General features: G+C 40.2%; 2 protein-coding genes across 2 annotated transcripts in view; both read right to left on the bottom strand.

Annotated features, from left to right (window-relative positions):
- Positions 1–5,630, bottom strand: part of LOC117942153 (extracellular calcium-sensing receptor-like) — a 10,295-nt gene extending 4,665 nt beyond the window's left edge. Inside the window, exons 1-5 of the mRNA XM_034867482.1 lie at positions 5,518–5,630; positions 4,866–5,160; positions 4,483–4,772; positions 3,912–4,207; positions 2,356–2,555 (exon numbers count right to left, since the gene is read on the bottom strand). Of these exons, the coding sequence (XP_034723373.1) occupies positions 2,356–2,555; positions 3,912–4,207; positions 4,483–4,772; positions 4,866–5,160; positions 5,518–5,624 (1,188 nt within the window). The 5' untranslated portion in view covers positions 5,625–5,630. The remainder of the gene's footprint in view (positions 1–2,355; positions 2,556–3,911; positions 4,208–4,482; positions 4,773–4,865; positions 5,161–5,517) is intronic.
- Positions 5,631–7,273: 1,643 nt separating this feature from the next.
- On the bottom strand, positions 7,274–13,937 carry LOC117942131 (extracellular calcium-sensing receptor-like). The gene is made up of 8 exons (XM_034867457.1): positions 13,909–13,937; positions 13,107–13,401; positions 12,724–13,013; positions 12,178–12,473; positions 11,371–11,573; positions 10,995–11,216; positions 10,480–10,603; positions 7,274–8,297 (listed from the first exon to the last, which is right to left on the bottom strand). The coding sequence occupies exons 1-8, from the start codon at positions 13,935–13,937 to the stop codon at positions 7,393–7,395; spliced, it is 2,364 nt and encodes a 787-aa protein (XP_034723348.1). The 3' UTR covers positions 7,274–7,392.

Genomic DNA, 13,937 nt, shown 5'->3' with positions numbered 1-13,937 from the left:
GCGGGGCCTAAACCGGAAGTGGTCAAATTTAAACCGGAAGTGGGTCGGGCTCTCTTGAAATATGCGGGGCTTTAACCGGTATGTTATTTAAGCATGCAATTGAAATGAGTTGATCAAAATTTTTTATATTTATTGCTGATTTGAAAACTATTTACATGACAGCATCAAGCTTCAGATCAATGGTGTTGTCATGGTAACAAACAAACTATATACAGAAGGTTTTGCAACAATGAATACAACACATGCCGTTGCAATTACGAAGTAAAATGTAATGGACAAGAGTTTTCATACTCAATATAACTTTCTTTTTTTTACTTTTTATTTTTTATTATTATTGTGATGATTTCTTTTTTTTTGGGGGTTCTTTTTAATTTTTTTTATTTCCACACCAGGTATATGAGTGTGTGTGTGTGTGTGTGTGTGTGTGTGTGAGAGAGAGGGGGCGGGGGGGCAGCTGACAGTAAAAAAAGAAAAATCTCCGATGGCAGAGACGCAACGGGAGTTGCATTTTAAACCGAGCAGCTCTGAAACCCACGTTCACCAGAAATCTACTGGTTACTATGTAACTATGTAAACCGAAGTTAAAAACAAACCTGAAGCTGAAGAAACCCTTAAGGTAACGGAACAGATCCGCTGACCCAGTCTGATTGACTGCCTGCCTGACGGAGCGGGAGCGGGAGCGAGAGAGAGAGAGAGAGAGAGAGAGAGAGAGAGAGAGATAGATAGAGAGAGAGAAAGAGCGAGAGAGAGCGAGAGAGACAGTGGGCGTTTCTCAATACCAAGTAAGCAAAGAACGGACTTGTGTTCTTGGGGAGACCGTACTTGCTGGCTGTACCTGGAAGACTGTACTCGCGAGTTCAGAATCACACAAAACACTGTTGACAGTTTTGAGACGAAGCGTTCTTCCTGTTATTCCGCAACACCCCCAGCATAGAGGGCGCTTGCCACTTTATAGTTAGCTTTGATGTGTGTATTCATAATAAAGCATGGACGATCACCTTTCACACCGCCTCGTTGTTTTGTTACGTTTTCATCTAACGTGCTATTAAGTATCACGGGCCAATAACTGTATAAATAACGACACAACGGCGAGAAGAAAACCTTGTAACATATTTCGGGATTCACTTTTAATTAAAATCAGAAAAGAAACGTTAAAATAGGTATCAAAATTATAGACGCACTGGGTAACGTTAGCCACTGCCGTCGGTATACTTTACCGAGAAGCAGATGAAGAGCCTGCGAGTGAGGAGAGCCAGGAGGAGGATAGAGGAGGAGGGGATATATCCTATAACAACAGCGGTAAAAATAGTTTTAAATATCTTACAATTGTGGACCTGGCTTTCCTATTCCATTGTTGCTGCTGCAGTGGTCTGTCTAAATGTGGGGCCAGAGGGGTCTGTCTAAATGTGGGGCAGAGGGGTCTGTCTAAATGTGGGGCAACATCCCAACATCAAAACATCCCAAAAATGAATTTATTGATTTACTAATTGACGTACTGTAAATTGTGACAACTGTGTACCGGAAACCATACGCGCTTTACACCCGAATTGAATGCTGGGATACCGGCCCGGCCAAGTTCACACAAGTCCCCATCCGATGTATCCTCGGTAAAATGGGCGTGTCGAGATCACATCCGGGGACTTTAAGCGTTCTTGGCGAAATGCTAACTTGTGTATTGGGTCAGTACTTTGGCCACCAAACATGACGTTTAACAAGAACACAAGAACACAAGTCCATAGAAGAACACATATTGAGAAACGCCCAGAGAGAGGCAGAGGGAGCGCATTTCTCCATGTCGTGTGTGTGAGAGATTGATCCGAGCGTGTTTGTAGGCGGGGGGGCGTTGTGATTATCACAGAACGCTGCGCGGCCAGTTGAGGAGTTGTATTCAATCCGAGCACGGATATTGACTCATATAACTCGTATAATACTTGTACTCGGCAAAAGTGCTTTATCCTGATACTCGGATCACCCCTAGTTAAAACCATTTCAGAGTCAGAGGCAATGACATAATATACTTCAGAAGAAATTAGTTGAATGTGTAGAAATTTAAAATGCATAAATAGGACAGGAATGTATTATTGTTATTGTCTGTGTTATGGACAATAGTGTCAAAAGGAAGGTAGTTATTGGAAATCACACTTTCTTTGCATACAACATTGCTGATCATAATGCTATAGTACAACATCAAGTCAGGAGCATTTCCCTTATTGAATATAGGTCCTGTTAGTGCACGTGAAAGGTTAAAAGTATCTTTGAAAAATCCGAAGCTAAAACATAGTCTGGACAGCATGAACGGATGCTAAAATCACCAAAAAATCAGGATGTTGTTGTAAGCCCATATGTTCAACTGACCTCTTTGGATTCTGTCCTGGTGAATTTGTCACACTGAGTTGTAGATATTGTTTCCTGGCACACTGCTTTATGAATGGCATGAGCTATTGCATACACAGCCTTGTGTACCATGTTAGTGATACGGAGCTGAGATGTGTCAGTGTAGGGGCTCTGGAGCGTCTTTATGTCTTCAGTTCCATCACACACACTCTCGTCTGTGACTGCACCTAAAAACAGACAAAGACATAGGAAGGTATTTTTTAGCCTATACATTATCATTCTTTCTTATGTTTATTGTTCTTTTTTGTTCCATTTTACAGGCCAAACATGCCTTGTAGAAACTCATAGCTACAGTTTATCGTTTCTCATTTGACATTACAATTCACAGCATTGTTTTGTAGACAAGTCTGTCATTTCTTTCAAATCAATTGAATTTTTTTATAGTATCAAATTATAACAAGAATTTTCTTGAGACACTTTACAGATAGAGTAGGTCTAGACCTCACATAATTAACAAGGACCCGACAGTTCTAGTAGTTTCCTCCAGAGGAAGCAACAATAGTTTCAATAGTGACATTTTCAGTTTGTCAGTCGTATTTTTTAACCTTTATGTTAGCCAGCTCACATTAACACAAATCATGGATCAGACAATTAGCAACATTTATAAAAAGACAAACACATTATTTTTCTTTAACTAAATATTTTCTGGATTGTTTTGGGTAGGACCTCTAACCCTCATCGGTACAGGTAAAAAGGCCAACAGGATTATCAGAGACCCAAATCACCTAAGCCACAAACTGTCTGGCAGATGCTGACACAGCATCTGGTTCCTGCCCTACCAGGCTCAGGGACAACTTCATCAAACAGGCCATAAGACTGCTGAATGATGACCATACTCTCACTTAACCTGTACACTTTACAACTTGTCATTTACGCACACAGTTACTACATTTCTGATGACATTAAAGATAATCATTTTTGCAATTATTGTACATTTCATCTACCACATTTATATATGTATTCATATATATGTATAAAGTAAATATTATATGTAATATTGTACACTTATATATTAACTTTGCTCTATTTTACAGCTGAGATTTAAATTTTTATTGCAGGATTGTCTTTTTTTACAAATATTTATATAACGTATATGTTATATATATATATTATATATATATATATATATATATATATTTTACAAATATATATATAACGTATAACTAATACGTGCAAGTAAGTACAATTTAAGACATTGAATATTACTTTAGCTTGGTAGTCTTGTGTGTCTTTGTGTTGACATTGTGAAACCACTGCAGCAAGGTTCACACACAATCTTCACAAATACAGCAGATTGCCTAAACTTGACCTGAAAGATCATCATAACAAATTAATTTATTCATAGAGATGGGATGCACCTTATCTCGGTAATGTACCTGTCAATCTGGGGTTTGGTCTTAAAGTAGCTGCTGAACACAGGATATCCCACTCAGAGAGACAATAAAAAAACAACACAATACAACCACAAGAATCCAACTGTGAGTGTCGCTCCTACAATAAAAATCAGCAAAACTCACTTTTCCCCAGCCTGCAGTTAAATGCATCCTCCCAGAACTCAGTAAGCACTGGAGAGGCCGCCACTTTAGAGGGAGAGAGATCCAGCAAGAAGTCTCTCAGACCTGGGATGACAGATTTTTGAATGCCAAATCCGATGGCCCCGGCACAGAAATTGAACTTCAGCAAATCTGTGTTTGTTACCCAGGCTTCACTGCCTATCCACTGGCGAGGTGGAGAAGGCTCAAGCAACAGCTCCTCCAGCAGAAGCCTCACGTCTCCAAAGGCTGCAAATGCAACAACAACCATAGCTGTCGACCTGAAGAACAATTTAGGTTTTTAAATTTCATATTGAGATAGTAAACCCAACAAACATGACATATAAGATAATCTAGCAGTTTGTCTGATGGACCATTTTTTACAATGTTAAATATGAGAGAAATAAACATTTGATTTGTAATTGACATTTCTAATCTGCCAATGAGATAATAACAATCTTCCATCTTAACAATTTTGTAGAAGGAAAAGGTTAAAGAAAATGTTTGATCAGGTTTTGCATGCAGAGGGTCAGTATCAGCAAAGGAAACGTCATACCTGCGGATAACATCAGCTACTCTCTGGATCCTGCTTCGTGGGTTGGTCCGATAGAAAGATTCAGAGTATTCCACACATATTCCTTCTTTGCGTGCTGCATCCAGGAAAGACGCCATACCATTATTGCCATAATCTGAATCTGACCGGACAGCACCTATCCAAGTCCAGCCAAAGTGTTTTACCAGCTTGGCCAGCGCTTCAGCCTGGAACTGATCACTAGGAACGGTTCTGAAAAAATTTGGGTACTGCAGCTTGTCAGACAGACATGCACAAGTGGCAAAGTGGCTCACCTAAAGGAAACAAAAGTGTAATTATTTAACAGAAAAAAAGCACTGGTCTATAGACTATTACATTCAAGTTTTGAGGGAAATATAAATAGTTACTTGAGGGATGTTAAAGGGCCCAGTGATGCGCAACATGCTGATGGATGGAGAGGACCCAGACTCTCCAACAACAGCCATCACCATACCAGAATTGGAGCAATTGTCACCGGTGTTAAACACCGGGTCCAGGCCATTTGAAAGCTGGAATGCCACATGCACCGCCACGGGCACCGAGCCACACGAGTCGTAGATCTGATAACCGAGTTTGATTCCTGGCAGCAGCTCCATTCTGTTGTTTATCTCCTTGATAGCAAAGATCATTGCACGTGAGAAGCGCAGTTCACGGGTGTTGATGCTGCAAAAAAACACTGTGTTACTATTTTAATATTATAATTCACAATTTTAACAGAAATATAAAAAACACAGGATATCAGTCCAACATTCAAAAGAATCTTAATATACAGAGTCAACTAAATCGTAAGTATTAAATTGTTTGGTAAGTATGTACAAATCAGTTGTCAAACAAACCTATATTTTCAGTTAAAAAAATAAAAAAACTTCATTTTTTTACTACTTTCTACCTTTTTTTATATATAAAATCATGCAATTTATACAACACAAGTTTTTAATGCTAGTACACAATTGTAGGCACATCACACACATCAAAAAATCTCTAACATCCTCTTATCCCCCACTACTCCCTCTTACTAACCTCCCTGTGCATCTTAGTGGCTCAGGCATGGTGGTGTAGTTATGCTTCACTGTGTGCATGTTGTAGTGTATGGAGAAAACACCACCTATGATGTAGTCACCTTCCATTGAGAACGCAGGTAGACAAGTGGTACCCTGGAGCTTACATTTCACAGATGAAGTCTGAGTGCTGACCCCAGCACCAGTCCTATCCTCTGTAAGCCCAGCCCTTTGTTTAACATCTTCAGAACCATTCAGGGCAAGAGCTGAGTTCAGTTCAAACAAACCAAGAGACAGGATCAGACCAATACACAAAGCAGAGATCTCCATCCCTCGACTGTAAAAATGTGGCCATACTGCATCTGTTTTTATAGATTTTCCGACAAAAGCTCTCCCCCATTTACTGTACGTCATCTTACTGTACATCAGAAAGAGGATGGCCTTATCTAGTGGCTTTTGCTTAACTCATGTCTAAGTCTTTCCATTGGACTGCATGCACTAGATAATCAGCTTTAAATATGCAGCGTGTAGAATGCAACAATAAACTGCCAGAAATTTAACTAGAAACCTCTTTCTGCAGCCCTCCTTCTCCCCTCTCTGTAGAACGGGCAATGCATCTGCAGAACAGTTAATATGAACGCTCTGTCTCTCCAACATGACCTGTGATTGATCAAAGATTCCCATTATGGTTACATTTTCTAAAGCCTAAAAACAGAATCAAGATATCTTCCTAAGTTAGTCCTACCATCTTTTTTATTTATTTATTTTATCTGATATTACAGTTCAATTCAATTCAATTTTATTTATAGTATTAATTCATAACAAGAGTTATCTCAATACACTTTACAGATAGAGTAGGTCTAGACCACACTCCAGAATTTACAAGGACCCAACAGTTCTAGTAGTTTCCTCCAGAGCAAGCAACAGTGTGACAGTGGCAAGGAAAAACTTCCTTTTAGGCAGAAACCTCGGACAGACCCAGGCTCTTGGATGCGGTGTCTGACGGGCCGGTTGGGGTTAGTGGAAATAACAAAAATAGAAAAAATTGTAGTTTGTAGCAGTTCTTTGTAGTAGTTCATGGCATAGCAGGGCACTGTGCGGCATTACAAGGCACAGCAGGACGTAGCAGGACGTAGCTGGGCACCGCAGAGTGGAGCAGATGAACATGGTATCGCAGAGCGTGTAGCGGGACCATGCCGACAGCTGCTACTATGATTTTGGAGCCTCCCTGATCCAAGGGAACATGCTGGGGAAAAAAAACATAAGGACTCCGGAGAATGACTCCCCAGAGCTAGGTTAGTAACAAGCATTTCTGGGACAGGGATGCACATAAATGAAAAGATAGAAAGCTAGAGGAGAGAGGAGCTCAATGTATCAAAGGATGTCCCCAGCTGTATAAAACTATTACAGCAAAACCAAGAGAGACAGGGTAAAGAGAGGAGCCTGGTCGGGCTAGAACTCTCCCCAACCGGATCGGGCTGTATGCCAAGTCTCCCTTTATTTTTTTATTATATTCTTGATTATATGATAGATAAATCTGACAACTATGATGAGAAGCAGGTGGGCCGGGTTAGGTATTTGTTAGCCTAACCTTGTTAAGCTTAACAAATACATACCTTTAATGTGTTGTGTAGTTTAATCCCATGTTAATGTGTATATTGAAACATTATTTATATACAAGTTATTTCATGAAGGAGACAGGCCCATGCATTTACCTTGTGAATTTGTACTTTATTTATTTATTTTCAGACCATGACAAAAGAATATGTGTAAAATACGTTGATAACATATTAAAGGACATTCACCAAAATAACAAGATTAGGACTGTGTTGGATGTGCTCAGCATATGCTCTATATTGTATGTCGTCATCTTAACTATTTCAAAGCCTGATAGTTCTTAGGATAGATTTTTGTTCATTAAATGTTTCTTGGTGTTCTTCTCTGGCTTCAGCAATATAATGAAACACTTTGGAGCAAATATACACAGTATTAGTCCAAAACTGGAGGCCAGAATGGCAAATATCTCCACAGCCACAGTAAATTTCCCAGGAGAGCTGAGATATGCAGGGATAAAGGTGATCCAGACTGCACAGAATATCAGCATGCTGAAGGTGATGAGCTTGGCCTCATTAAAATTATCAGGTAATTTCCGAGCTAGGACAGCTAACACAAAGCAAAAGACAGCCAGTAGACCTATGTACCCGAGCACAGCCCAGAACCCAACAGCTGAGCCAAATGCACACTCCAGGATGATTCTCTCTTTGTATATAGTTAGGTTTTTCACTGGGAAAGGGGGACTAAGACCCAACCAAATAGTACATATTAACACTTGAATAAGCGTAAAAGACACTACAGTCATTCTTTGCTGTGGAGGACCAAACCATTTCATGACATTACTACCTGGGAGTGTGGCTCTAAAGGCCATTAACACTACTATTGTTTTTCCAAGAACACAAGACATAGAGAGGACAAAGGTGATCCCAAACGCTGTGTGGCGCAGCATGCAGGACCACTCAGAGGGTGCTCCGATGAAAGTTAATGAACATAAGAAACATAGAGTCAGGGAGAAGAGCAGCAGGAAGCTCAGCTCAGAGTTGTTGGCCCTGACAATCGGGGATGTCCTGTGACGATAGAACACAGCCGCTGTTATAATGGTCAGACAGGCACCACCAACTGAGAATGCAGCCAGGATGATTCCTAGGACCTCGTTGTAGGAAAGAAACTCTACAGGCTTGGGGAGACAAGTGTCTCTCTCTGCATTAGGCCAGAACTCCTTGGGGCAAGAGAAACAATCAGGGGAATCTGAAAAAATAAAAGAAGAGGGATATGAGGGATAAGCTGCAGTGGGTAGAATGCAATAGTAAAACAAAACTTCAAAATTTGAAGTAGAGGCCTCTTGTTGCAGCCCGCCTTCTTCCCTCTTTGTTACAAGGGCAATGAATCTGCAGAACAGTTAATATGAACGTACTGGCTCTCAAAGATGACCTATGATTGACCAAATTCTCCCCTAATCGTGGCTGTAAGTTCATGTTCCAACCAGTCTGGCTATCACCAGACCAAGTCGAGCTCAATAGCTTTGAGATTGAGCATGGTTCTGGGGAGTCTGCTCTGTTTTTTCTCAGCACTAAAGACGTGAACAACGCTATGTTGACCGTAAACAAGAAGCCGCTTGGTTGCTTCTCTATCGTCATCGTTTTAAACCCAGCAATAGCTTGCCAGGTTGATGAGCCAGTTTTTGATTGGTTCCTGCAAAATTGTGAACTGAAGCAAAAGAATTAAACGCGCAAACCGAGCTGCAGTGTAAAATCAAATTGCCGGCCGGGTGGCCGGGGTTTACCCAATCTACAGTGGGGCTTGAATGTTTTGGCCCCCAAGGTAAAAATTTGTATTAATGTGCATAAACAAGCCATGAGAAGATGGAAAAAATATCCAAAAGGCATCCAACAACAGATTAGACATTCGAATAATATGTCACAAAAGGTTAGATTTTATTTCCATCATTAACACTTTCAAAATAACAGAAAACAAAAAAATGGGGTCTGCAAAGGTTTGGGCACCTTGCAGAGTGTGTAGCATGCACTGCCCCTTTTGGAAAGCTGAGACCTGACAGTGTCATGGATTGTTCTCAATCATCGTCTGAAAAGGTGATGTCAATCTTAAGATTTTAAATGCCCAGACTCATCTGACCTTGCCCCAACAATCAGCAGCATAGGTTCTTCTAAGCAGTTGTCTAGAAAACTGAAACTGAAAATAGTTGGCGCTCGCAAAGAAGGAGAAGGCTGTAAGAAGATAGCAAAGCGTTTTCAGATGCCAACATCCTCTGTTCGGAATGTAATTAAGAAATGGCAGTCATCAGGAACAGTGGAAGTTAAAGCAAGATCTGGAAGACCAAAAAAAATATCAGACAGAACAGCTCGCAGGATTGTGAGGAAAGCAAGTCCAAACCCACATTTGACCGCACAATCCATCCAGAAATACCTGGCAGACACTGGAGTTGTGGTACACCATTCCACTATAAAGAATTTTTAATACAAATTTTTACCTGGGGTGCCAAAACCTTCGAGCCCCACTGCATGTTGCAACTTTAAAACATAATGACTTATTAAGCGTTTGATAGGTTGATTTACCACAAAAACAATTTTCCACTGTTACATGGAAATATCTTTGTTAATGTAAAGCATATGGGAAAGGGCAGAATTGTGAGCATGGTCGCTTTTGAGTGACATCAGAATTGCATGAATATCGATCTGACAGTCCAGACTTAGGTTGCATTTTTCCCAGATTTTGAGCACGTGTGAAAGTGGCACAAATCAGAACTGGAAAATACTGGATGCCATGTAACATGAGGTGTTCACACTGTGTGAAAAAATCGGATTTGAGTCACTTGGGATTGCAATCTGAATATACAGTAGCTACATGTCAATATTAAGTTATAGTGATAGCGCCACCTACTGGAAAATGAAGATTAGTATCTATACTTTGATGTGGTTTGATTTGCTGCACTTACCAAGGAAGAGGAGCGCTGTGGAACAGCTGTATAATTTGTAAAAAGGCTGTAAAATAGTGTTAACACAACAAATGTATAGAAAAATGCTGTCCTGGGTTTTAATTTATCAATAATCCAAAGGCAAAATCCCCAAACCACTTAAAGGTCATGAAAATTCGTTCAGATCGAGCCATTTGATGATAATTCCATTTCAATTCCTTTATTATTAAAAAGTATCAGTATCAAATCCGTATTGCATTGATATCGGCGATGCTGGCCCTGTATTTGCTTACAGCATTACAGCATTACAGCATAATGCATGTTTAGTGTGTATTGTCTAACAGGTCAATTGAATTATGGGGCAAATGCACGGCCATGTCGACAGGCATCCCACCAATACCCCGTTAGCGGGGAGGTGCGAGGGCCATTACACCACTTGCAGATTTAATGTATATTTTATGTTGTAGTGTAGATATAAATTTGGGGGGAAAAAAATACCTGTAGCATTGCTAATCTCTCCCTCAGGACATGGTATACAATCATAACAGCAGATGGGTTTTCCTTTCTGAAGCACTTTACGAGTTCCTGGAGGACAGTTGTCAGAACACACTGACACAGGAACCTGGCACATAGAGACAAAGACAGAAATGTAGGTGTCCTAGGAAGCTTTGTCAGTCCTCTCTTCAAATCATACTCACATGTGATTTTGTAAATGTAGGTTTATATTATGCTGTAGCTAAAATGTTGCTCTGCAGTCTGAGATGGACAAATCATTTGGTTATTAGTTACAGTAATTGGTAACATTGATAAATTAATTTTGTTTTGTTACCATCCCTCTGCTGAAGCTTAGCAGGGCAACACAAGAATTTCATACTGAACTTTGGAATGGATCTCTTCACAGCCAGTATGGACATGAAAAATATACAGTGATCAAAATTATATTAATATACATATAGCCTACCGTTTATATAATACCATACCACATGTTAAATTATTGCTTTTGTGCTGCTTACTTGTGTGCCACCATCCACCCAGGTTAAGTTCCTGTTGATTTGGAACTTCTGGCCCACCGGCATTGATGCATCGTAGTGTCCTACTGTCACCATCTCAATATTGCCACTCTCACTTTTTTGCCAGTTAACCAGCTCGTATCTGGCCACAGGATCCCCGTTGACATCAAATGACACATCATTACCATTTTGGGAAAAATTTACTTTTTTCAGCTGAGAAAGAACCTGTGAGAATGAAGTAAAGGAAACCAGTAAGTGAGAGAAATTAGGAAAGGAAGAAGAAGAATGAATGTAAAAATAAAATGAATGCCTAATTTCATGAAAAGTACATCATAGCATAAAAGGGCATTGGGGTTTTCACTTATTTTTTTCAACTGACCTCTTTGGATTCTATCCTGGTGAATTTGTCACACTGAGTTGTAGAATTTGTTTTCTGACACACTGCTCTATGAATGGCATGAGCTATTGCATAAACAGCCTTGTATACCATGTTACTGATCCGGAGCTGAGATGTATCAGTGTACGGGCTCTGGAGCGTCTTTATGTCTTCAGTTCCATCACACACTCTCTCATCCCCTGCACCTAAAACACACAGAGACAGAGAAATGTGTTTATTGACATTAACATTTAGACATTATGTTTTCGTTTGTTTTTTGTTTCATTTTACATACCAAACCTCACTTGTAGAAATTCATAGCTGTTGTGCATATGACAATTAAGAACTTGACAGTAAATAGAAATGAATGATCTGAAACCACTAAGAACGTTATACACATTAACACATACTGTAACTAATACATGCTAGTAAGTCCAATTAAGATCTTTATTAGTAGTAATTTGGATTGGTGGCCTTGAGAATGTTTACTGTCTGTTCAGAACTTAAGTATTGACATCGTTAAACCACTTAAGAAAACTTTATGCAACATCTTTGCCATAGCAGCAGATTGCCTAAACTTTACCTGAAAGATCATTATAGTAAGTGAGATTATTCACCCAGTAGAGTGAGCGGGCCCCATGTAAACGGAGTCCTTTGCTGCGGCTCGTTGCTGCTTGTCGCCTCTCTCTTTCTCTCTCTATCCCAACCTTCCGGTCTATCCATCGTCCCTACCAAATACAGAAAAAAAAAAATCTACAACAATCCAACTGTGAGTCTGTCCAATGTTAAATATCAGTAAAACGTTCTCACTTTTCCCCAGCCTGCAGTTGAACGCATCCTCCCAGAACTCAGTAAGCACTGGAGAGGCAGCCACTTTAGATGGAGTGAGATCCACCAAGAAGTCACTCAGACCTGGGATGACGGATCGCTCAATTCCAAATCCGATGGCTCCAGCACAGAAGCTGAACCTCAGCATGTCTGTGTCAGTTACCCAGTCTTCACTGCCTATCCACTGGCGAGGTGGAGAAGGCTCAAGCAACAGCTCCTCCAGCAGAAGCCTCATATCTCCAGATGCTGCAAATGCCACAACAACCACAGCTGTCGACCTGAAAAAAAGATTTAAGATTTTAAATTTATATTGATACAGTTAACACAAAAAATATGATAGATGATACTATAGTGTTTGGTCTGACTGACCATTTTTATAATAATATCAGTAATAAATAAACGTAATAAAACTGGAAATTACCAATTTGCCACTAAGATGATAAAGAATCTGTCAACTAATATTTTAAAGAAAATCTTTCTTCAGGTTTTGCATGCAGAAGGTCAGTATCAGCAAAGGAAACATCAAACCTGCGGATAACATCAGCTACTCTCTGGATCCTGCTTCGTGGTTGGGTCCGATAGAAGGATTCAGAGTAATCCACGCAGATCCCCTCTTTGCGTGCTGCATCCAGAAAAGACGCCATACCATTATTGCCATAATCTGAATCTGACCGGACAGCACCTATCCAAGTCCAGCCAAAGTGTTTTACCAGCTTGGCCAGCGCTTCAGCCTGGAACTGATCACTAGGAACGGTTCTGAAGAAATTTGGGTACTGCTGCTTATTGGACAGACATGCACAAGTGGCAAAGTGGCTCACCTGAAGGAAAGCAACACTGTAGTTATTAAACAGAACAGGCTAAATCAGCAACGGTCTATGTCAAACAGTTTCCCAGAAATTCAGAATATTTACTTGAGGGATGTTAAAGGGCCCAGTGATGCGCAACATGCTGATGGATGGAGAGGACCCAGACTCTCCAACAACAGCCATCAGCAAACCAGATTTTGAGCAATTGTCACCGGTGTCAAACACAGGGTCCAGGCCATTTGAAAGCTGGAATGCCACATGCACTGCCACAGGCACCGAGGCGCACGAGTCGTAGATCTGATAACCGAGTTTGATTCCTGGCAGCAGCTCCGTGCTGTTGTTTATCTCCTCAATGGCAAAAATCATTGCACGTGAGAAGCGCAGTTGACGGGAGTCAATGCTGCACAAAGACACTCATGTCACTGTTCAAATGTACAATTCCCAATTTTAACAGAAAATAATTAAAACGGGGAGGCTGAATACCAAAATTCAAAACACAGGATTATATATCAGTCCAACATTCACAATAATATTAATGCACAGAGTCAACTAAAACAAACATAGGCCTATTCATTTGTGTTGTAACTATAAAAAAAAATCAGTTGTTAAACATATATATGTTATGCACTTGTTACTACTGTGAAGAGTTTGGTAACTTTGGTCTGTAAAAGGTGCTGTATTCTTGTTTTTAGTTGAGAAACACAAATTATAATCAAATATGTGTGTGAAAATATCACTGCAATTGATATGGCAAAATAATGATTTTCAACTTCATACATAAAGATTTGAAAACCACATATATATTAAGCTTTCTAACATCAGTGTAAGGACACCATACAAGGCAAAAACATTTATATCCCCACACAATGAAACGTCCTCTTACCCCCCGCTTCTCCTTCTTACTAACCTCCCTGTGCATCTTAGTGGCTCAGGCAT

This window comes from Etheostoma cragini, chromosome 3, assembly GCF_013103735.1.
Source record: "Etheostoma cragini isolate CJK2018 chromosome 3, CSU_Ecrag_1.0, whole genome shotgun sequence".
In the NCBI taxonomy this organism is placed as follows: domain Eukaryota; kingdom Metazoa; phylum Chordata; class Actinopteri; order Perciformes; family Percidae; genus Etheostoma; species Etheostoma cragini.
Note: the sequence above shows the minus strand (reverse complement) of the source record. Positions and strands in the feature narration are given on the sequence as shown.